The 24,114-nt window shown below is 36.4% G+C and overlaps 1 protein-coding gene across 3 annotated transcripts in view; it reads left to right on the forward strand.

Moving 5' to 3' along the window:
- Positions 1-8: 8 nt before the first annotated feature.
- Positions 9-24,114, forward strand: part of TTC13 (tetratricopeptide repeat domain 13) — a 38,476-nt gene continuing 14,370 nt past the window's right edge. For all 3 annotated transcript variants that reach the window (XM_010206527.2, XM_061990938.1, XM_061990940.1), the window contains exons 1-15: positions 9-327; positions 3,708-3,802; positions 5,275-5,350; positions 7,824-7,894; positions 11,059-11,124; positions 12,522-12,614; positions 13,689-13,805; positions 14,627-14,737; positions 17,066-17,148; positions 18,730-18,871; positions 20,126-20,300; positions 20,718-20,874; positions 21,970-22,100; positions 22,436-22,568; positions 23,064-23,156. In XM_010206527.2, coding sequence (XP_010204829.2) covers positions 66-327; positions 3,708-3,802; positions 5,275-5,350; positions 7,824-7,894; positions 11,059-11,124; positions 12,522-12,614; positions 13,689-13,805; positions 14,627-14,737; positions 17,066-17,148; positions 18,730-18,871; positions 20,126-20,300; positions 20,718-20,874; positions 21,970-22,100; positions 22,436-22,568; positions 23,064-23,156 — 1,805 coding nt within the window. In that variant the 5' untranslated portion in view covers positions 9-65. The remainder of the gene's footprint in view (positions 328-3,707; positions 3,803-5,274; positions 5,351-7,823; positions 7,895-11,058; positions 11,125-12,521; positions 12,615-13,688; positions 13,806-14,626; positions 14,738-17,065; positions 17,149-18,729; positions 18,872-20,125; positions 20,301-20,717; positions 20,875-21,969; positions 22,101-22,435; positions 22,569-23,063; positions 23,157-24,114) is intronic.

The following is a 24,114-nucleotide window of genomic DNA, read 5'->3' on the forward strand; positions in this document are numbered from 1 at the left end:
GGAACTCCTCGTCCCAGGGGGCAGCGCGCGGCGCTCTCCTTCCCGCCGCTCCTGCGGGTGGGGCGATGAGGTGCCCTCTGTCCCTAGCCGAGGCGGAAGCGCTGCGCATGCGTCCTGTGAAGATGGCACCTGCCGGCGGCTCTGGAGTCGTGAGGGGGCTGTGGGTACCGTTGGCCCTACTGGCGCTGGCATGGGCCGCGCTGGCCCTGACCGAGCAGTACCCGGCCTTGTCCTTGCTAAAGCAGGAGCTGCACCGGCAGCACCAGGGCCCAGTGGGGGGCTGCGCCTCGGCGGGAGAGTGGGCAGAGCAGTACTCTTCCGAGTGTGGTGAGTCGGGGGCGTTGCCGTGGTGACCAGCTACTGGCGAGGGTGAGGAGGCTGTTAGCCAGGCGGCACCGCGGAGCGCTCTGGACCCCGCCACCATCTCTAGCCTGAGGGCTCCGAGGGAAAGCGGCGAGAGCAGAACAAGGCGCGGCCGGGCCTCGCGTCCCACTGAGACGCCGCGAGTTGCCCAGGGGACGGTGATTTCGGGCAGTACGGGGCCCCGGCGGCGGGAGGACGGGCGTTGTTGCTGTTTAGCTGACTCATCCTGAGGCATCTTCAGTGTAAACTACAGCCCCGAGTAGTGTTGTGTCGTTGCGTAGTGCGGAGCAGAGGCTACCGCTTGGCTTTGAGCGGAGGTAAAGTTCTCGCCCCTGAATCCGTAAGCGGTAGGGCATTGTAGTATCAGGCGGGAGGATTCCCGTTGTCTCTCTCACCAGCAAGTCTAAGTGCAGGGCTCTGCGTGTTTTTTCACCTTCACATTCAGTAGTACATAGACATACCAACACCTTATGCTCGTATTGCTGATTTGAAGATGGATTGATTCAGTAATTTTTGGTTATGAGTATATTTTTCTAGTGAACTGAATGCTTTTCTTTACGAGCAGATCTTCAGGTCTTTTTCAGGGTGATTGATAATACAAGCACAGTTAAAACTGTTTTTGTGTGCTTAAATATCTGTTGTGTCAAGATCAATTGACAAGTAATCTGTTACGATCTTTGATCGTGAGCATAGTGTGGATGTGCTACACAAAAAATGCCACTCTGAATCAAATCAATGTAATACAGATGAAGAGAAAGGTTTTATCAATTCAATGCAATGTAGAGACTCAGTTATTTATATAAGAAGCAGTGTTGTGTCACAACTGTTTAATTGTCTCCAGGGTTGTTTCTTTTTTTTTTCCTCCTAATTTCATAAAGTCTATGATCATCTCAACAATTGCTGTGGTCCCTGAAGACAACATCCGGCTAGCGTGAGCCAGTCAAAACTACAAACTTTCAAGAATACCTTGTTATGAATTTCACATATCTGTTGGGTTTTTTTTCTTCTAAGCATGTGCCTCTGTCATCACAGCTTAAAGTTCTGTATCAGCTGTGTGAAGTTATTTCACATCAGTTTTTTTTTCTTTCTTTCTTTTAAAGTGGCTACAGTGGCTGAGAGCTGCAGTATGTAAACACTAAATCAGTTTGTGAAAGTTATCTCAGGTGACCATTTCTCCAAATCATTCAAGCTTAAGCATAAAACCAAAAAGACTTTCACCTGGTGTTGAGGTAATATCTGTATACCATACAAGGTAATAAACTGCAAAGCATTTGGTTACATCACTTGTTACTAGGACATGGGATCATTGACTTGGACTAGGAATGATTGACTTGGGAGACTCCTTCAGAGATATATTTGGAAGATTAGGGTTTTTTTTTTAATGTGGATGCTATTTAAAGAGACCAGTGTAACTGGGATTGATATAAAGGAATTCTGCTTAAATGATCAAGCACCTGAGGTACTTTGCATATACTGATAATAAGATAGCCCTTAATTACAGAACAGTATACTTACCCCAAAAATAATTGCATACCAATTGACTCCTTGCTATTTAAGTCCTGTGACTAAATGAATTGTCAGTTGGAAAATTCCAGTTCCCTTAAGCGCTCATTTTTTGTTTTAGTACAACTTTCCCAGAAGCTGAATCTTTTTATCTCAAGTAGTTTATCTTGTAGCCTCCTACAAGGCCCAGGGTAGTTTCTCTGGTTACGTTTCTGCTTTACGAAAAAGTTGTTAATGAGGCAGCATGGTACAGGTTTGTGTCTAACTTACAAAGGCAGATCCATTCTTCCCTATGAGTAAAGCATTGTGTTGCCTCAAGACTTGCGAGATTTGAAGGGTCCTTTAACCTCTATATGTTGTAACAGATAGGCTATTCTTATTCCTTGCCACCTTACTAAAGAATTCCTTCAATAAATTCTTGCTGTTGTGCAGAAAGTTATTCTGGATGTAGCCTATGCCTGCACCGCTTTGTTTTTGTTTGTGAAGCAAATACTGCTTGCTGAGTCCACAGCAATGACTTAAAAGCAACAACACAGAATAAGTAATGTGCATGGCACATTAATTCATGTTGTGAAGAACAAAAGTTGAAACTTCTTACTGTCAATATTTTTCCTGGAAACTATGGGTAGTGAGCCACTGTTCTTACAGCAGGACCATCTGACTCTAAACTTTGACCTTCTGCTTTTCCCCACTGTTGCTTCTGTTGTAAAACTTCACCCATCAGATACCGTTTATGGCTGAACTTAGTTCCAAGTTTATATTTACACGGAATTATTTTAGGTGCTATTTTGACTTCTCTTTATAAGAAGACCATTTCCTTTTCTCTTTTAGCACTGTATTTGTGAGAAATGAGGAGTTAGTTAAGTGCAACACTTACAAAATAAAAATATAATAATAACATGGCCTGTAGAAATGAACTAGAAACACCCGCTGCACCCTTTTAAGCCTTTTAAGCTTAACATCAAGCTTATATTTGCAAACATTAGGGGAGATGATATGTGCTTGTGACATGCAATCAAAGCCATAATACTGTTTATTTTTTCTTGTTCACTCTTGAAATACTTCAAGTTAGCTTTTAAATCTTCAGATCATGAAGTTTCTAACAATTCTGTTGGGATAACATTTAAAGCACCACGTAGGTGACGCAGTGACTTCTGTAGACCATCAGTCTAGGGGGGCAGTTGTTGATTAATGTTCATACTTTTTTGTTTCCTTCATTAAACTTTTTCTCTGCTACACCAACAAGCTGTGTTTGACTTTCCATAGATTTGAATCAATTTTACACTTTTTGTTATGACTTTCCGACTGATATACTTGTAAGGACCTTTGTTTGGTCAATTACTGTTTACTACTTTGTCATCTTTTTATAGTCTTAATACCTCCGTTCCCTAGATTTCTAGCAGCAGCTCTTTCCCTGCCTCTGTATGATCAATTTAATTTATTTTCCTCTCTGGGATTGGAATAATTCTGTCTTCAGAATGTTACTCCAGAGAATGGAATCATAATGCCAAATGGAGACATGTCTACCCCGAGCTTTTTAATTTGCATCCAGCTTCTTTCTTTTATTTGCCTCTACCTCCTCCTTTTTTTAACACTCTTTGTTTAAAAAATATTTTTAACTAGAAACATAAGCAGAAGTAGAGATATGAGTAATTATATAAAAGCATTCATATTGACTATTGCTTCCCTGACTGTGTGGATATAGAGCTGTGGGCAGAAAAGACTTTATGAAAGTTCTGCCCTGTGGAGTGCCCAATGGAAAAGACGTTCAGATGAACATGAGGAAATGTGAAACGGGATAATCTTTGAGTTCCTGAAGATATTTTCTCTCTTTCCCCCAGATTCATCATTTTTGCACTTCTATGAATCGGATTGTGACATAGGAGGATCTTCATCTTGTGAATCTGTGCTTTCTCTCAACACTGAAAAAATTCTGGTATGCTATCAAGAATATAATATACAAACCAGTTTTTAGTAGGCTGTTGAAGTAGCAGATCACTAGCTTAACTTATAGAATAATAATGTTTTGCTGAGTTAAGTATTGAAGTTCATGTTCTAAAGTAGGTTTTCTGGAAATTACCTGAAGGCCATTGATGGTATAAAAAGATTGGGTTCAGAGGTGTGTGATATGTGAATATGTATGGTCCGCAATGTAGATTTAGTTTTCTAATTGATATACTTGCTCATTCTTGTGCTGCTTTTTAATGACTTTTTTCTATGAGGAAAATATTTTTTCCATTCTTTTACTGTAGTTTTAGCTGTAGGTGGAATCATAATTCTTAGAACATTATACAGTTTAGCTTATATATGATCTCTAATTTCAGTAAAAATAAGGTTTGTAAAACTTGTTTTGCTAATTGTCTATATCCTCCAAAATACTCAAGTTTTATTTAAAGCAAACCAAACTTTCTTCTCATTCCTAAGATTGTTATATTGTTGGGGCAGAAACTGCGATGAGATTTGGCCAGTTACTTCTGCACTTTGTATATCATTAAAAAGTGTGTCATGAGCACAAGGAGCAAGGCTGCTTTTGATTGAACAAGCCAAAAGTGGAAGGGAGAAGAGCAAAGTACAGTTGTCTCAGTAGAGAAAATAGTAAGATAAATATGTTCTCTGAAGTTTCAGGTATTAACTATCTTGTCTGAAGTTAAAGATGTACATATATGCTGTTTAGCTGGAGCAAAAGAAGAGAATTAAGCAGTGAGGGAAGTTATGTTTTTTTCCCTTCATGCTTCCTAAAACAGTTTGGAAGACCTATTAATTGAATGAGCATTTTATATTTTTCTAATGCAAAAATGAGCAGAGTAGAGTATTTCTATATTTCTGAGGGTTTATCTTTCAAAGTATTGGATTGTGTAGGCCAATTATTTGGGGAACAGAAATCTTCAGTGAGATTTTAATTGTCTGAACAAAGTCTGTGTCTGGTAGACAGTCATTGTAAAACGGCAGCCTTTTAACTTTCGTATGGCACTGGTAACTTGTTACTGGAGCGATACTGTTTTCAGTGTTTCATTTCCAGTATTCTACTCTTCTGTAGTACCGTTTCCTTTGCAGGAGACAGAGGAGCAATTAATGGGGTAAAGAGTATTGTCTTTAGGAAGTAGCATGTGTCTTCCCAAAGTTCACGTTAATCAGATGTAATAGAGAAACATCAGACACTGGTAAAATGCTAACAATCTCCTTTCATCTGAAAGATTTAGTTAGCCTTATGTTAGAGAGGATAACTGCAGCTTCTGGCTGAAGAGAAATTTTTCTCCCGATGGAAGATGGGGAATCAATATGTTTTCAGTTACCTTAAGGCATTTGCATTAGTCTTAACTTTATTCTCTTAAGGATTTAAGACACGGGTTTTTTATTAAATTCTTTACTGTTGTTTGCTGAACACTTAAAAATTATGTTGTTTTACAGAGTCAAGCAAAGTTGCTCGCAGAGCAAAAAAGATTTCCATTTGCTACTGATAATGACAACACAAATGAAGAATTGGGTAAGGTGCCTTATGTAAGATTTGTGCAGGTGAATTACATGCTATTTATTAGCACTGAATGTTTTGAAAGTAAACTGATGATTCCTTAGAGATGCATTAATTTTAAAGTGATCCTAATAAGCCTAAAAACACAGTGAGTTTTCTCTGATCATACAAAGAAAATACATATATCTCTTCCTAAAAATCTTTCCTGCTTTGCTCACTAAAACTCTTCCTCTTGTCTGTTTAAGCATCAGTTCAGAAAGCATTTTTATGAAATCCTGTTAAACAGTTTGTTACCTCCTGCTTCTCTTTCTCTGTCATTATTGATGACTGAAACTATTCAAACATTCAAAAATTTTACCAATGGAATATGCTTTCTATCAGACATAGAATGTGGATCTGTGTTCCTGTCTCCACACGCTCTTCTCATCAACATTTATAACCAGCAGAAGGCTTTATGAATTATATCCTTATACAAGCTGCTACTTGATGTTTTTTTTCAAAGCAGTCAGTGCAGAAAATGGAGACATTTCAAATAAAGCAAGAGGAAATACTTTTCTCAAAGGACTTGAGGAAGGAGATACTGCTTTTCCAAACTAGTATTCTCTTTAAAGCAGAGGTATTATGATGCAGCAAAGATATTACTGAGGATGTCAAGACAGGCAGCAAGCTTGTCTTTTGTAGAAGAGCAAAGGCACTCTTTAATCATAATTTGTCTAATAAAATTAAAACGATTTTTTTGTTTTATTTCCACCTTCATGGATTTATCTAGGAAAATTTGAGGACTTGGTCTTTTTTCATATTCCTAGCACGCCTAACTCTTTCCATAGAATCCTGCAGGGAATGCTGAACTTCCATCCAGCAGGAAATATTTGATACTTTTAGTGTCTGTTCTGTAGACCTGGAAGACCAGAAGGTCCCTATCCTCATGTTTGGCCTGTAGGCTGCCACCTACCTACCCGCTTTGTTTCAAGTATGTCATGGTGTGAGGAGCCTGAGTCCTTATTGTTTGTGCATGTTACTTTCAACTGTTCTGAGGAAAAGCAATGTGAAAGAGATTTTTTTTTTTTTTTAAAATGTTGATATCAACTACTTGCTGCCACTCACTTGCCATAGTTTTACAAGACATAGGCTACAACCTCCTGCATTTTGCTAAGAGTCTTGGATAAACAGACTCATTATCAGCAAGACAAGTCTTTGTTATCTTGCTGCTTCTACTTTTTTTCCTTAATAGTGGCATGGCTGAGCTGATTTTATGTGCCAACTGTTCTGTGTTCTGAGATTGGAACCATGAAGATTATATTGAGTACTGTGTAGTCTTGGAGGAGAATGAAATGAGGAAAATTCAAGAGTTCTCTAACCTGTCCTTCACTCTGCAAATTTTCTTTCCTTTTTTGGGAATGCTATGTATCTGTACCAACTGAAGCTTTTTATATGTTGAGGAAAATGCTTCTATTGCATACAAATACTCCCTTCTGGGTAACACAAATACTCCAAGAATGAGGCAAGCTCTGGATTTAATACATCTCTTATTTCCCTTTCATGTAACTTTTTCCTCCTTTAATGAACAGTGCTTAGCGACACTGCCAAAACAACGTGACTCTGCTTGCATGAAAGATAGGTGTCTGTGTCCTATTAAAAATACCTTTGTTCTAGCTGGGCTTATTTATCTCTTCTCATGTTTGAGTAAATAATTAAGCCAATACGTGCCTCTTCCATTCTGTTTGGAATAATTAGAAGTATGGGGAAAGGTGAATTTCTGTTCTTAGTTCTGCTGTCAACTGTTAGTGTGAACTGCCTGGGGAAAAGTTGTCTTGTGACTTGACTGGGTTTTTTATATCTTGTGGAGATGACAGGAACATGTTTCTAAAACAGTGGTCTGTTTCTTTTTCAAACACTTGGCTTCTGCTCCAGAGTGAGTGATATGTGTAAGAACTTTAAAGCTTTTCATAATTTTAACATGAGGAAATATTCTGTAGTTTTTTCAATCTTATTTTTGTAAACAATGGAGTCACTTTAGGGTTTTTTCTAGGTAATTCGTATGAAGGAAGAACTCACTGTTTTAGCAAAATGTGTACAAACAAGTACAATGAGATTTTCTCTAGTGGAATTATCAAAAAATGTTATCCAGTGCTAGCTAGACTCACTTATTGAGAAAGCATCTAGGGCTACTAATTGGGATAATTTTGCTACCTTTTCTGGTCCTAAGTACTTTAGAAAGGAACATGGACCATTTCCTGAACAACTTGCCGAAAGGAGACAGAAAACTCCGAACAAACCACAAAACCTCAAACCAGTTCTGACAAACACAGTATGAACTGAGTAATTTAATGACTGCTAGGTAATGGAAGTCATCTCAGTGACAGTTCAGAAGTCATTTGACTACTTAAATCTTCATTGCAATGTAGGAACTTGTAATAAACATAATCAAATTGTAAAATGTATTAAAATGAAAAGATTTATTCTGTTTTATTTGTCGTTTTCTCATTAGCAATAGCTTATGTGTTGATTGGCAACGGCTTGTATGACGAAGCCATACGACATTTTTCAACAATGCTGCAGGTAAGTTTTTTCTGTTTGGACCCTTAAAAAAATAACTTTCTGACACACAAAAAAAAAGGCATCTTCAGAAACCTGACCTGTGCTAAATTGAACTTCATTTAATGTGTGGGCTGAGATATTTTGAGATTGATTTTTTTTTTTTTTTTTTTTGAGTGACAGTTAGCATGTTGCCAGTAACATCAGAAAAAAAATGAGACACAGATCACTTATTGCCAGTGGCAAGTACAGCATTACTTTCATGATGATTTTACATGTTTGAGTTTGTCTCTGGTGTAAAGGCATTTGATGAGTTTAGTTATGTTTTACTCAATATGTAATACTTCAAGATCATTTTTTTTCTAACCAAGGTAAAGAATTCGCAATCTTTTGCAATGAAGTAGAAAGGTAGCCAAATTTTTTAAAACCAAATCAACTCCAACAGTTTTAAAGCAACGCCGTCTCCCACAGCATCCTCACGGCAAAACTGAGAATGTGTGGGCTGGATGATCAGGTAGTGAGGTGGATTGTTAACAAGTTGAAGGGAAGAAGGCAGAGAGTTGTGATTGATGGGGCACGGTCAAGTTGGAGGCCTGTGTCCAGTGGAGTCCTTCAGAGGTCAGTGCTGGGACTGGTACAGTTCAGTCTATTCATTAATGACCTTGATGAGGGAACAGAGGGCACTGTCAGCAAGTTTGCTGATGATGCTAAACTGAGGGGAGTAGCTGACACACCAGAAGGCTGTGCTGCCCTTCAACGAGACCTAGACAGGCTGGAGAGTTGGGTGGGGAGAAATCTAATGAAATTCAACAAGGGCAAGTGTAGAGTCTTGCATCTGGGAAAGAAGAACCCCAGGTACCAGTACAGGTTGGGGAATGAACTCTCTTAAGAGAGTAGTGGAAGGGGAAGGGACCTGGGGGTCCTGGTGGACAGCAGGATAAGCATGAGCCAGCAATGTGCCCTTGTGGCCAAGAAGGCCAATGGCATTAGAAGGGTTGTGGGCAATAGGTCAAGAGCAGTTCTCCTCATCTACTCTGCCCTCATGAGACCATACCTGGAATATTGTGTCCAGTTCTGGGCCCCTCAGCTCAAGAAGGACAGGGAGCTGCTGCAGAGTGTTCAGCACAGAGCAATAAGGATGATGGAGTGGAATATCTCCCTGATGATGAAAGGCTGAGGGAGCTGGGACTCTTGAGATTGGAGGAGACTGAGTGGTGGCCTCATTAATGTTTATAAATATGTAAAGGGCAGGTGTCAGGAGGATGGAGCCAGGATCTTCTCAGTGGTGTCCAATGGTAGGATAAGAGGTGATGGGTATAACCTGGAACATAAGAGGTTCCAAAGAAATACAAGGAAGAATTTCTTCACTGTTCAGGTGATGGAGCACTGGAACAGGCTGCCCAGATGGGCTGTGGAGTCTCCTTCTCCGGGGACATTCAAAACCCACCTGGAAGAGTTCCTGTGTGACCTATTCTAGGTGATCCTGCTCTGGTGGGGGGGGTTGGACTAAATGGTCTTTTGAAGTCCCTTCCAGCTCTTGAGATTCTATAAATCTTCAACTAAAGCTGATTTCAATGTACTGTATTTTTATGCCTGAGAACCTGGGATTACTAGAAGCATGCCCCTGTTTTTTGGTCTAAACAAGTTGTAGTCCACAAATGTAAGCTGAAAGTAATACTGCAAATATTAGCATCTATCTTTTCTAATTGAAGTGTCATATGGCTTTTACTTGAGTGAAAGTGTGGCAATATGATAAATTTCCTGGAATAAGTAGGTTAGAGGACAACAATGGTTTTTGGTTTCAGTTTATGTTTTGGTGGGGTTTTTTTGATTGGTTTTAGGTGTTTAGTGTTCTGTATTTGATTTAAAGTTTTTAATGTGAGTAGTGGTTTATTTTTTTTTTTTTAATCCTAATGAGAAACCCTGCTTCAAAGGCCAGTGGACTTTACATAATGTTTCCTACCTTCTTGTTTTTAAGAAGGAAGCTTAATATAAGTGAAGATAAGCTAAACATGGTGACTGTAGGAAAGACACTGTGGGAGTCTGTATATAATAGAATACCTTTCCAATGCACACGTCTTGTTTCAAATGATTATCATGCTTATTTCATGCTTTAAAGGCTGTCAAGTAATTATGATCGTTCACTCTGTCTTCTGTAAGACAACTTTTTAATGCTCACTTAGTATGTATTTAACATTTAACTGAACAAAGCAGCCTTGCTTAGCCACTGTACTAAAAACAGGGAAGCTACCTGAAGTTGACATTGGTAGGTGTACACTTGGAATCAGCTCAAGTCTGGTAAGCTGCCAGCACTGGTGTGCCCTTGTATCTGTTATTTTGTCAAGGAAATAATTTTGTTTCTTGGCAGTTGTCCCAATTAAATGAGACCAGTCCTATGCTACACACTTCTGAGGCACAGCTGTGCTGGTTGCAGGTGTGAAGATGCTCAATTCCTAACTGAGTTTCAAGGAAACTGATTGCATAGGCATTGTTATGCCAAGAAAAATGGTTTTGTTGTTGTAGTTCTTCAACCATGGTTTCCCATCCAAATTTGGAGTAAATAACATTGAACCAGAAGTAGATTCACTATGTAAGTTGTATCTCCTGAAGTGCCTAAGTTGGAAAGCCAGGGACTTAAATCTAACCCAAGGAAGGTTTGAGATTTACAGAACTATTTTGGCAGAATACCTCTAGTTTTAGTTGCTGCCTGAACACAAATTTCATCAGGATGTCATAATTTCTTGCTTCCTAATTTTAAATTTTCAATTGCAAAAAAACCAAGCTTTGAATGGCTGAATTGTGTTTGCTTATTATTACTTTAGCAATGCTAGACAAAAAATCATGTAACTACCAAGAAGGTTACAGGTAGTGAAGTTTGGACAACAGACTATACTAATGTGTACAAAGGTTCTGACAGGTGGACACTGACACTATAACTGCACTCTGCTTAGCTCATTTTCTAGACAAATACTGCAGAACAATTCCAGTAAATTGAGTTGTAAGTTGGGAGCATGTGGAAGCATGGACTATAATATAATCAATATATTTGACTGACAACTGTGATTTTTCATTGTTTACCACTTAGGATCAGCAAGAACTAAATGCATATTGAAGAAAGATCGATTTCATCACAAATGCCCCAAATCAAACCACAACTGATTATTGTTTTCATTTTTTAATCTTAACAGGAAGAACCAGAGCTGGTTAGCGCAATTTACGGACGAGGGATAGCATATGGAAAAAAAGGACTACATGTGAGTAGATTATTAATTTAATATCTGACTGAATTAAGGCCTGTTAACAGGAGAAGCTAGACTGATTAGAATTTGATAGATATGTCCCAAAGTCTTTGTGCTACGCTACTATAATGATGTGTCCATCCCTTGGTAGGTGCTCCATAACATAGAAAAAATCTAGTGGATCATACTGCTCAAGCCATGGGTACATTTGCTTTGGGGAACTGGAAGTAAAGAGTATGAAACAAAAGTGCCATAGGAGAGCATAGGCACAATTGTTATCCAATAAGATAAGAGGTAGTATCTTGCCTCTGAGAGGCAAGTGTGTGAAGTCTTATTTAACTTATCTCCGTATCCAGTCTGTATTGGAAAATGAAAAAGTCTTTTATTACAGCTTAGAAACATCATCAACTCTTGCAGTCCAGTAAGCTTTATATAGCTTTTTTGATTGCCCATGCTTCATGATACATGTTAATGTTATATGTTAAAAAACCACTGAAGTTAAATTACTTACAGTTACAGGTGACTGCTTAAGCAATTTCCTGAGGAAATGTAAGTTTAAAAGTAGACTATAGTCTTTCTGGTTTGAGTTTGTAGCCTGTTGAATTTTGATTGAATGATTGCTGGAATTCTAGAGAAATAATAGTTAAATAACTCCCTGAAAATTTCTTTTGTGCAGAATATTTACTTCTCTAGTGGACAGGAGCTTGAAATCCCTCATATTTGCATGTTTGTAACACTAGCATGAGTTTGTTTTCTCATTTTTACTAGATGTTGAGACAGCTTCACTTCATAAAAGCTTCTGTGAGTGACGTTTTCAAGACACAAAGATGATGTTAAGCATATTCAAGAAAAAGTTCAATGAAATCTAACCAAAACTTTCTGTATAACCAGTTTAGTTTGTTTTCTTTTTTTAAATTAACTGCTTCCACTCTACAATTTATTGAGGACAAGATAAAAATGTAGATAGATAGACAAGATACTGATGGCATCAACACATTCACCAGTGCTACTTGGATTAAGCTACAGACAATGAAAACACTGGTGGCTTAGGGCATATGTGTGTATTGGAGTTCACATGAGAACTTGAGCCAGCTTTGCTGGCAAGAAAGATGCCTATGGAGCTGTAAACTTAATGTTTATTCACAAAGTTCTATTCATCAATTATTAACAGGTACAGCACAAAGCTGATATGTACAAGCAAAGTTTATTTTTCTTGTTTGTAGCAGATTGATGGTGTTTCTTTCAGCTATTTGTTGAACACTGCATCTTAAATGTTACTAGCAAAGATGTGAAGGGCTTTTAATATAAACCGATACACTTTCAGGAACCTGGCCAATCCAGTTGTCTTTCATTCTTCAGAGTATATTACACTATGTATGTACAGTTACCTTGTTTATTTTTCTTCTTTTCAGGACATGAAAAATGCTGAGCTTGCTCTCTTTGAGCTCAGCAGGGTGATTAGTCTAGAACCAGACCATCCTGAAGTATTTGAACAGCGAGCAGAAGTGAGTATTTTTTGTCTCTTCAGATGTTTTGACAAGTTGCAGTTATTATACAGTGTTTTCAAGTATTGCTTCACTGATCTAATGACTAAAGCTCTTACCTGTGTTTCTCTGTGAACATTCCTCCCTTCTGCCAAAACACACGTATTTGCTCTCAAACAATGTAATTTACTGTTTATTTTTTTAAATAAAACATACACAGTATGGATTTATTACAGCCAGTAGAATAGCGTATGTTGTGTCTAAGTGGTTAGGTTTTGACATACTATATATCAAGACAGTGGATGGTTTTGATATGTTTTTAATATAAGGAATGAATGTATCACTTCAACCTTGCTCTTTGCACTTAGCATCACTTTGATAAATTTATTGTTGGAACTAGCTGGTAATAAGCCAAACTTAAAGAAGGAGTTTTTAATCAAATATTTTTGTTTATAATAATGCATATAAGTTAAATATAATTCAGATACAGAGATACTTTTAATTTTGAAAATCCTGTAACACTTTGCCAATTACATTACAGAAAATGGATTTCAAGCAGCAAATTTTCAGACAAATCAAAAGCATGAATATTTATTCATGTCATCACGTTGTATAATAATTGCCATAATATGAAATTATAATTCACTATTTTCCTGATTTTAATAATTTGTTAATAGTCATGACCTAAAAATATGAAAGATGTTCAAATAATTGGAAAATAGACCATTTTCTATTGGGGGGAGTATTTTGTAAAAAAGGTTTATGAGAATACCTTAATTACATTTTCAGTTGCATGTGTTGAAATAAGAGTATTTTGCTTTGTTTGACTAGATTTTATTTGAAATGCTGCATATCTGCAGATATTCTGGTGATGTTTAGGTACACTGTTTTTTATGAGAAAAATGCTTTCAGATTTTCCTATTAGTGGTATTTAAAAGCAATAAGGACTGAAATTGATAGTAGAACTTTCTAGGATGTTTTAGCAAATAACAGTTACTCTTACAGCTGAACATGAAAAAGAATAAACTTTGTGTTTGTAAAACAAATCTGTTTGACTTGTTTGCTCCAAGCTGTGTTTTTTTTTTTTATACTCAGATATTGTCCCCACTAGGACGAATCAGTGAAGCATTATCTGATCTCACCAAAGCTATTCAGCTACAACCATCAGCACGGCTCTACAGGCACAGAGGTACTCTTTACTTCATATCTGAGGTTAGTGGATTTGGGGGATTCTGTTTGGTTTTGGTTGTGTCAATGACATTGATTCCTTTTGTTGTTGTTTTTGCCAGTTTGTTACTTTTGTTCAAGAGCTTCTTTCCTGTTTAAATAAAAAAATAACAATGAAAGACATGATTTTTCCTGTAGTTGACCTGACAGTTCAAAGGTATTCTTCAAGTATTTCCTCTGCATATCTATTTAATGCAGAGACCCTGAGGGCAAGTACCTTGCATGCAAGTCTGATTGTTTTGCGTGTTTAAGGGGTAGTAAATGGATAAAGAATTTGTCTTGATTTATAATCTACAACGGCATTTAAGTAATCTTATTAAATGCCAGTCTAAAAAGGAAAACAGTTATGGCCAAGACAGTAACTGCCCCATATACTTAAAAAACCCACACTACACCACAGCATACCAAAAAAACTACAAAAATGCTAACATCCTCTTTTGCTATGTAATCTGTGTGTAGTGATCTTACACTTAAATGTAAAACAAGTAACTTATCTTCAAAGATTGTGTCAATACTAAATAGTTATCTCATGCTTTATTCTTTTGATGTTACTATGTTTTCAGCTATTTTCCCACTTACTGATATGTTATGTATAGCATGTGCTGTCAAAGTTGGAAGTATATTGTGTGTTCCATGTTCTTTGGTATTCTGACTGACACATAAGAATCATTGCTGTTTAGCCATGAGAGTGACTTCATATATTAAACAAAATTTTGTGGATTACTTTTATGAAAATAGAAGTATGTATGTATTCCTCTTTGTATGTATGATGTTTCCTCTGTCATCTAAAATCTGCTTTATCACAGGATTATGCAACAGCCCATGAAGATTTTCAGCACTCTTTGGAACTGAACAAAAATCAGCCTATAGCTATGCTTTATAAAGGCTTGACCTTTTTTCATAGAGGACTTTTGAAGGTAAAGTTATGTTAAGTAATAGTTCATGTAAAGCAGTACCCTCTATTTGAAGTTGCTTCTGTGAAGTAGTAGAAATATAGATGTTGATATCCATATTTTCTCTTGCGTAAAGGAAAAGTTTTTAAGGTAAAAGAGTGCAAGTAAAATGAAAAGGTGCCATTGTTGACTGTAATACTTCACGGTATGACATGTAAATACTGCTGATGTTGCTTGATCCTGGTAAATCAGTGATAGCTGATGTGTTAATGAAGTGTTTTGAAAAGTGTTTGTATTTGGCACCTCTGTTTATATGGTTATATTAAAAATTGCTTTGCATGAAATGGAGGCTCCCTAGGTTTTGTGACAGGGAAGAGAAGGAAGAGGAAATAACTTCAGATTATTCCTCAAATGAGCTGGAAGATAATCAAGGAAGCTGCTGATAGAGAGCCCTGCATCTGTGTATTTCAGTTATATGTTGATTCTGAAGTGCTCATATCTAAATTGAGGGAATATACTTGCTCCCTCAGATTATAAAATCAGCAGGGAAGCAAGTTCTTCCTATGCCTTCTTTAATGTTTCACTGTCTTCTGTCTCTAAACTTTGTCTAGGTGTAGTAATATTGCACCTGTTTCTTATTTGTATTGTATTTGGAAATTCTGATGCGGGTTTTTTTTTCTTCCTGAGGGAGGAGTAATTAGACAAGATGACAAACATCTTCAATTTGAAAAGGATGCAACTGTGTGATTCTTTAATTCCAAGAATATGGAAGGGTTTTTTTTAACTTCTGTCAACAGTTTGTAATTCACTAAGGGTTGTATGAAGAAATCGTGACAGAACCCAGGACTCCTGAGTTTCAGACTAGTATCTTTCATAGTCAATCACTGCATATTTTGGGGATGTTTTTTACAGTAACAGACTAGTTCTCCACTTTCTTGGCACCCAAAGTACTGTGGATTTTTTGGGGTTTTTTTTGGGCCCACACTCTTAGTGCATTCTGGGAGAACTTCAGGCTGTCATTGAACTTACTGTCTGTATCTTATTGCAGTCAAATCAGTTACTGGCAGATGATAGTCTGTTTTGAATTTATGATTTTGAGTGTAGGCAGCAGAGAGCCCAGAAGGTGATGGTGGAAATCAGAATCATAGAATGGTAGGGTTGGAAGAGACCTTTAGAGATCATCTAGTCCAACACCCCTGCAGAAGCAAGTTCACCTAGATCAGGTCGCACAGAAACGTGTCCAGGCAGGTCTTGAAGGCCTCTGAGGAAGGAGACTCCACACACTCCCTGGGCAGCCTGTGCCACTGCTCCCTCACCCTCACAGTAAAATAGTTTTTTCTTATGTTTAAAAGGACTGCCTCTTAAAGGAAGACTATACATGTCATCTGTTAGGTTCTACTAGACTTGCTGAAAACTTGAGATTTGGAGTGAGTGTGGCAGTGTTAATTTTTGAGTGAAAAGAGATTTTTGCTTTTGGATCATTGCTTTTGAGAATAATCTTCTTGTATTTAAAACTTACCTAGAGGCCATGGACCTGTCAGTAATGATAGATGATTGTCTTATGTTTTTGTGCATAGTGTAGTGCACAGAATGTACTTGATAGTTTTTCTGAATAAGAATCTCTCAATTGACTGAGGGTATTTATGATTCTTGTCTTACAGCATTCTGTCCTTAAATTCTACATTTCAGTATTGCATTTGCTAATTTATATAGCTATTCCAGTGTAGAAACTTGAGTTCTTAATCCCATCCTTTCAAGAGGAAGATTTGTTTGAACATATGCATATGATTATTCTAGCTATTTCATTTTTATTACATTATATTCATCATGACAGCAACACATGCTACTGTGTGAAAATGATCCCTTACTTCATAATCCACCAAGAGGGTGTATGCTACCTGCGTAACTAACAGAGCACAATAAAACAATGAAAGACAGAGTACAGATTTGAAGGAGTCTTTTGGATTGCAGAAGTGGAGGTGTATTGTCTATGAAAAAGCAAGACTGTAAGGAGAGACTTCTTTGCCATAAAGACTAGACTGAGCTATGAAAGAAAACTCTGAAGGGCTTTCATTTAGAATTCTATTAAAATGCTAAAAGAATAACTTATTCCCATAGCATATTAGACAAAGGAATTCCAGCTAAATCTGTCATGAATGTAAAAATATTGCAATTTTTCTTTTGTTATATGATGGTTATTACTCTATAGATCTTGTAATAAATTCATGCCTTGTTTGTTCCTTCTAAAGGTTTTGACAAATAACTGTAAATCCATGGCTAGTAACTCCTGAGAGTGTTACAGTTAAACCAAATCAGTAGGTGACAGTTTTTTCTCTTGGTGTCCTTCTATAGGAAGCCATTGAATCGTTCAAAGAAGCTCTGAAGCAGAAAGCAGACTTCATAGATGCATATAAAAGTCTGGGACAGGCCTACAGGTAATTGCATTCAGAAGCAGGTTTGAAGTTTTTATCTCTCTCGCTTCTTTAAAATGCACTCTTTAAGTTTCACTTATTTGTTACAAAACTGTGCAGAATATGTGTGTTTGTTAGCTCTTACAGCCAGTATGGTTATGTCAGGATATATTCAATATAAATAATGTCTAGGTTTCTTTTTTATTTTTAAATCACTCTCTAGTTGCTCTTGGAGTATCACAGACTCAAAGGTTAGGTAAATGGCAGTTTTCAGTAAGACATGTTTCAGATATGCTATATGTCTGTTAAATAATGGAAATGTTTAATATAAGCTGTTGGTTAACATACTCATTAGTTGCTATCTGAAGTTACTGCGCAGCTTAAATTTACTAAGAACTCATTGCATCGTGTGTATCATTTTATAGAACTACTAGATCCTATATCAATTAATCTCAGCAGAGAGACTTACATTTCTGAGAATTTAATTTCCTGTTAAGCATATTTTTAATGTAGACATTATTTCAAAGTCCAGGAGCTTTTGAAATATTGCTTAACAACTGAGGACACTGTAGCTAGTGATCAGCTATGAGAAGTCTGAATTACTTCCCCATGAACACTCAGGTCTTAAAACAGGCAGAAATAATCTCAGTTCTCCAGGACACTGTTAACTTCAGCTATGAAAATCTTCCTTCTTTTGAAAATCTGGTGTTGTAAACTGATGCTTGCTTTCTTCTGCATCAAATAAGTTTCAAATACAATTCTCAAAAATGCCTTTGAAATAATTATTTTTCTAGTGGAAGTAGTCAGTTCTCAGTCTGATTTATCTTTCTGTACAGTGTGAGTTGTAGCACTTTACCTATTAACTCCTGCTTAAAATCTAGTGACTTTAGTGACTGGGCATTTATTTGAAACTGAAGAGCTGCAGTTAATCACTGTTCTGTCTAAAATTTCTTTTTGGCAAATGTCTTCAAAACTAGTAAGTCTTGTTTGTTTTTTTCTGTCATTGTTCATATTAATTTCATCTAATTATTTTATGTGGAAAGAATTTGATGATCTTAATTTAAGATTAGCTTACTGGAATTAAAAAAAGAAAAAAAGTGTCCTATTTCTATTTTCATTTTTACTGAAAGATGTCTTGCACATGGAGTGTTTCCAGTCAATACGTTTTTAGTTAGTTTCAGCTTTCAAACACCACATGATTTCTTCATATTCAACACTTAAGCAGTTAGTATGTTTTTCAAAGAACTTGTTTACATTTAGAATTTAAAAAGACTTGTCATAGATATTGTTTTCCAAGAATGTTTCTGGTGGAATTTTGTTTCTTTTACTTTCTGAAGAAATACCTTAGGTATATGTTCTTTATGGTTCATGTCCACTGGGGATTGCAAAGGTTTGGGTTCGTGTGGGTTGGTATTTTAGAGTACACACTTGTTGGGAGTGAAAAATTTTTTGCAGCTGTTTTGTTATTACCACTGCTTTTGTTAAAAAAAAAAATCCATTAGTACTTTGTTTCTCTTGAATGATATCCCCTTTGGACACATTTAAACAACTTTTAGTGAGTAATTCCATTGTCACTGTTGCCTTATGTATTCTTCACTTTCCTAGAGAACTTGGCAACTTTGATGCTGCTACAGAGAGCTTCCAGAAGGCTTTGATGCTAAATCAAAATCACGTTCAGACGTTGCAGCTCAAAGGAATGATGCTTTATCATCACGGTAGCTTAGATGAAGCACTAAAGAATTTTAAGGTAAGCAGGACCTAAGTATAAGTACAAAATTAAAGTATCCTAATAAAGACTAGTATTCAACAAGTGCAAAAAAATAGACAAATGTCAAAGGATTTAATTTGGAATGTGTATGTGCATTTGAGCTACAATTTTTTGGTGAAGTCTATCTTAACATCATAGGTTTTTAATTAACAATGGAATTTTGCCAAAAGTAAAGTAGTTTCTCTGTTTTATGAATTTCTGAAACCAAGCTATAGTTGAAATGTTTTCTCTGTGTTATTTGTTTGTTGTTTTAAATGATAATTACGTTCTTGCTAATATTTTAGTTTGGGTCGAAACCTAAAGTTTTTTCTCACATCTGACAAAAGTAGTAACATATTCTCCTTTGCAATTTTAAAATAAGCATAAAAAGTTCCAACATGGATCTACTTTTTTCTGAGATATTCCGAGGTTTTCTTCAAAAGAAAATATGTTGCAATTCCTTGAGCTTGTAAAAGTGAAAATGTTTGCATAGACAACTCCACAAAAATCTCTCTTCACTGGCATTAGAAAGCAGCCTCATTTTGTGACAGAACATGAAAGGCACGTGTTTAAATTGTATGTCTGTATCCTGAAAACAAAGAATGAATTAAGATATGGAAATGTTTACATACTTTTCTGTGCTTATCCGAAGGAGAACACTTCATGTGCATTATTACTTATTCACCGCCTATAACACATTTTGTAGATACTGGTATAATTGAAAAGATATTCCAGTTTTTAAGATGAAGATGCTCTTCTGAAGATATGTAATTGCTAGAAGAATCAGAGCAGTAATTTTTAAATGATAAATATGAATTTGCTATTTACGTACATAGCTGACTAACGAAGTGAACTAATGCATGAACTAGTGAAGATATTGATGGAAGAAATACATGTTTAGCTAAAAATGATTTGTTACTAATATTGTTACGTCTTGTCTAACTACACTCAACTAGCACTGAAACTTCTGTAGTGCTAGTATCATTAGAGCAAATGTGATCTATTTTAATAACAATTAAATTGTGATCAAAAGTCTATTTTTAATTACAGTTCTTTTTTTTTTACCTTTAATGAAGCTGAAATTTGTTTTTTCTGAGCAATTTCAGTTCTCAGCATCATTTGAAAGAAAGTTGTGATGGAAGTGGATTTTAATGATGAGTAAATGTTTTTCATGACATCTTCTGCACAAACAGGTTAGATTTGAAGACACATTTTCTCTTGATTTATGGATGTTTTGTTCCTTTAATCTCCTAGAGATGTCTACAGCTAGAACCATACAATGAAGTATGCCAATACATGAAAGGTCTCAGCCATGTTGCAATGGGACAGTTTTATGAAGGCATAAAAGCTCAGACTAAAGTTATGTTAAATGATCCACTACCAGGTCAAAAGGCCAGCCCGGAATATCTGAAAGTGAAATACCTCCGAGGTAAGTTGGAATTGGTTTTATTTTCCTTAAGTCCTTTGAGAACCCTAAAAGTACAAGCATGCCTGTAGTTGTAGCCATTTTAGAGAAATGGTTGTACATTCTCATGAGCATTGTTGAGTATATCTGTTTAAAGAAATGTATACTAATTCTTATTTGTTCATAGACTTAAAAACTAGGGCATGTACGTATACATTGTACATTTCTGTACAATGGTAAAGGGTGTTGTGATACTCAGTTGTATTTCAACTATTTCTGTCTTGGAAATTAGCTAATATCAAAATGAAATTATCTAAGAATAATTTTTCCTTAAAGTCATATTGGATAACTGACAAAGGTATAATTTGGTATTTGGTTTTATGTAATTAAATAAGTAGGCTGCTTATGCAAACAGTATTTAATTTTCTTTCTTTCCTCCAGAGTATTCTAGATACTTGCATGCGCACTTGGATATCCCTCTGACAGAGTATAATATTGATATAGATCTTCCTGGAAATTTCAAAGACCACTGGGCCAAAAATCTTCCTTTTCTTATAGAAAATTATGAAGAACAGCCAGGGTTACAACCACATATAAAGTGAGTAATTTGGTTTTTTTTTTAAAGCCTGCTCCAAACGTTTTCTCACTTTAAAAAGTCAAAGTGCTATCCCAAGGCATAATAATGGCATAAATGTTTAATGCTATACGAAAGTGGATTTCCACTCAGTGTGTAAATCCTTTTCAAAATCCCAGGAGTTGGAGTTGGTTTAGCTCATAAAAGGAAGAATGAAACTTAAGTTGATTTTCTTCACTTCTGTTTTCACATAATAATAGTCCCATAATGTTGTTTTATGTTCTATGGCCATACTGATCCACTGCTCTTTGAGATGCTCAGTGTTAGCACTCTGTGGCACCCTTACTACAGTTTTTTGTGGTGTGCTAGGTTTTAATTTTGTTTATAGGTGTAATTTAGCAGGTAGTTGACTTTTTTTTTTTAATTGCAGGTGGCTTTCACTGGGGAAAAATATTTCCTAGAGTAATTTAGATAACCAATACTTCAGAGGAAGGGTGATGCCACTCAAAGCAGGGGATTTATTAGAACAGGCTTCAAAAATATGTAGCTAAATGAAAGACAGCAAATTCTCCTGCTCCAAACTAGTTTCTAGATGTAAATATATATATTTTTTATATATCTATATGTCTGTAGATATACATATCTATATGTATATCTATGTAAAAAGCCAACTGAGTTAAAAATTTCTGACTTTTGTTTCTATGGAATAGAATTGACCCTTTTAGCACAAGAAGCTTTTACAGAAACTATGAGAAAAGTGACAGAATAAGGCTTCCAATTTCTATACATCCTCAGTTCTTCCTTAGTGTTGAAGTTCCTCAGAGTGAGTGTAATGTAGTGGTGTAATACTGTGAACTTTATTTGCTGTCATTTATTATAAACAAGTCTGAAAGTGAAATACTGATTGTGACAGTAATAAGTAACAAGACCAGGATTTCATTTGAGATACTGAATGTATGTTCAGCAGGGTGAACTTTTTTTTTGAAGTATTCTTTTTACTGCTTCTGAGTATTTCTCACAGGAACAATGTTTGATTATCGACAAAAAAAAAGTGTTTTCCAACTTTCAGGACTGTTGTTGCCAAGTGATGTCTAATACATGTCTTCTCTCTTCTGTAAGGGATGTGTTATTTCAGAATTTTGAAAGCTATAAGCCTGATGTGCAAGAACTCATATGTGTAGCTGATCATCTGGGTTCCATGATGCAGTATGAGACACCAGGATTTCTTCCAAATAAAAGAATACATAGAGGTACACTGAAAATGCTCTGTAAATTTGGGGGATAGGGGGAATCAATGTGGTGATAATTTAACGCTATACTTTTGCTATCTGCAAATTAGGTTTATACTCTGTCCCTTTCAAATCAGACAAAAGGTTTGAAATGAAAATAATCATGATGTCAGCAGTTTCTTGACCTAATGTGGGAGAGGAAATCATGATCTCCCAGACTTTATTGATATGGGCAATTGTTTTCCTAGAAATATATCACTTCTCTGCTTCAGTTTTCTTAGCCACAAAAAGAGTGTTTGGCTTCAATTGGTTTTCTGTTTCTGTTGTGTTCCTCTCTCCTCCTCACCCCTCCTCAGCAATGGGATTGGCCACTCTGGAGGTAATGCAGGCAGTGCAGCGGACTTGGGCAAACTCAAAAGTTCGGATGAATGGGAAAACCAGACTGATGCAGTGGAGAGATATGTTTGACATTGCTGTGAAGTGGCGAAGGTAATGGTAAAAGAAGAGAGAGAACAAACTTTTTGTTGTTTGGAATAATGATGCATGCTTTACTTAACCAAAGGGCTGAAGTCAGAGGAGAAAATGGTGCTTGCTCCCACTCTGTGACTAGAAAGAGTTGTGATAAAAGAATGATTCAGGTACAAAGAGCACGCTTCTGAAAAGACTCCACGTTTCTTCTTTTTTAAAAGACAGAAAGAGTTAGGAATAGCATTTTCTGCTTGAGGCAAAGCAGTGAAGGACCATAGGACACATTGCAGCATAAGCTAAAAAAACCTAACAGTTTTGAACTCAAGCAACATTAAATGCTTATAAGATGGGTTTTTTTCTTATGAAAATCATCCATGCATTTTAATGAAAAGTTCTTTTTTGGGACCTCTGAATTTCAGCTTTTGCCTAAAATTATTCTCTGTGTGAGCAAAGCTCAGTTAAAAATATTACATGGACTGAAGTGTGTGCCAGTGTTAATGTCCTTTGTCTTTGTAGGATAGCAGATCCTGACCAGCCTGTGCTTTGGTTGGACCAAATGCCTGCCCGAAGCCTTAGCAGAGGTTTCAATAATCACATTAACTTAATCAGGTATGTGAGTTTTACCAAATAGCCTTTCCCCTATGTACTAAAAGATTTTACCAAAACTGACTAGCTGTTCATGAAGCAGCATGTTACACTATTGAATGCATATGTGCTTATAGTTTTTGCTTTAATGTTCATTTTATATTTTATAATGGAACATTTGGGGCATGTGCAAAATTTTTCCCTTGTGACATTTCCTCTTTTTCCTGAATCTCACTTGTACAACTGAACTATACGAGATTTAACTAGGATCCAGAAGATGCATATTTTTATGTGCTCTAATTGTCAAATTACCTTAAACTAGATCAAGTACATCACAGTAATTTTTGCAAATGCTGCTTCTCAAAGATAATGCCAGCAGTACTGAAATAATATTGATTTATTAGCTTTAATATTAATTTACAATAGAGAGGAAAATCACGGTTCTTTTAGTTATTTTCAAAGCAGGACAAAGTAAAGCAAAAATTACAAGATGAGTAACTTGTCAAAGGTAACAGTTGCACTTTCAACAAAGGTAAAATTTAAAACATTCAACCACTGTTGTACGTTCCATCTTCTCCCATGCTGCAAGACTTGTATTGTAGTCGTGACAGTGCTACCTTCCATGAAATGGTAGAAATGTGAGAAACTCAATGTGGCAACATCACTGTCAATCACAGGAGCAGAGTGTGTTTGTGTAAGTAAATATTTAGCCAGATTTCATCTTATTTCTGCCCCCTATGTGAGGCATTGAGTCTTTGATCTGTCATTCTGCCTTCATCTCTATTCTTTTCTTTTTTAAGAAGCTATGTGGAACAAGAAGGAAGGGAAGGGAACCGAAACCTTGTCAAGAATTATTTCAGGCAGAGAGAAACATACAGAGGCTAATGAGAATTTGTCCACACTCTTCCTTCTGTTCTACAGAATGGACCCTGTCAGCCTCTGCCTTGCTTTAAGGAGTGGTTACAATGCAGTATTAACACTG

The sequence above is a fragment of the Colius striatus genome, chromosome 2 (assembly GCF_028858725.1).
Source record: "Colius striatus isolate bColStr4 chromosome 2, bColStr4.1.hap1, whole genome shotgun sequence".
In the NCBI taxonomy this organism is placed as follows: Eukaryota; Metazoa; Chordata; class Aves; order Coliiformes; family Coliidae; genus Colius; species Colius striatus.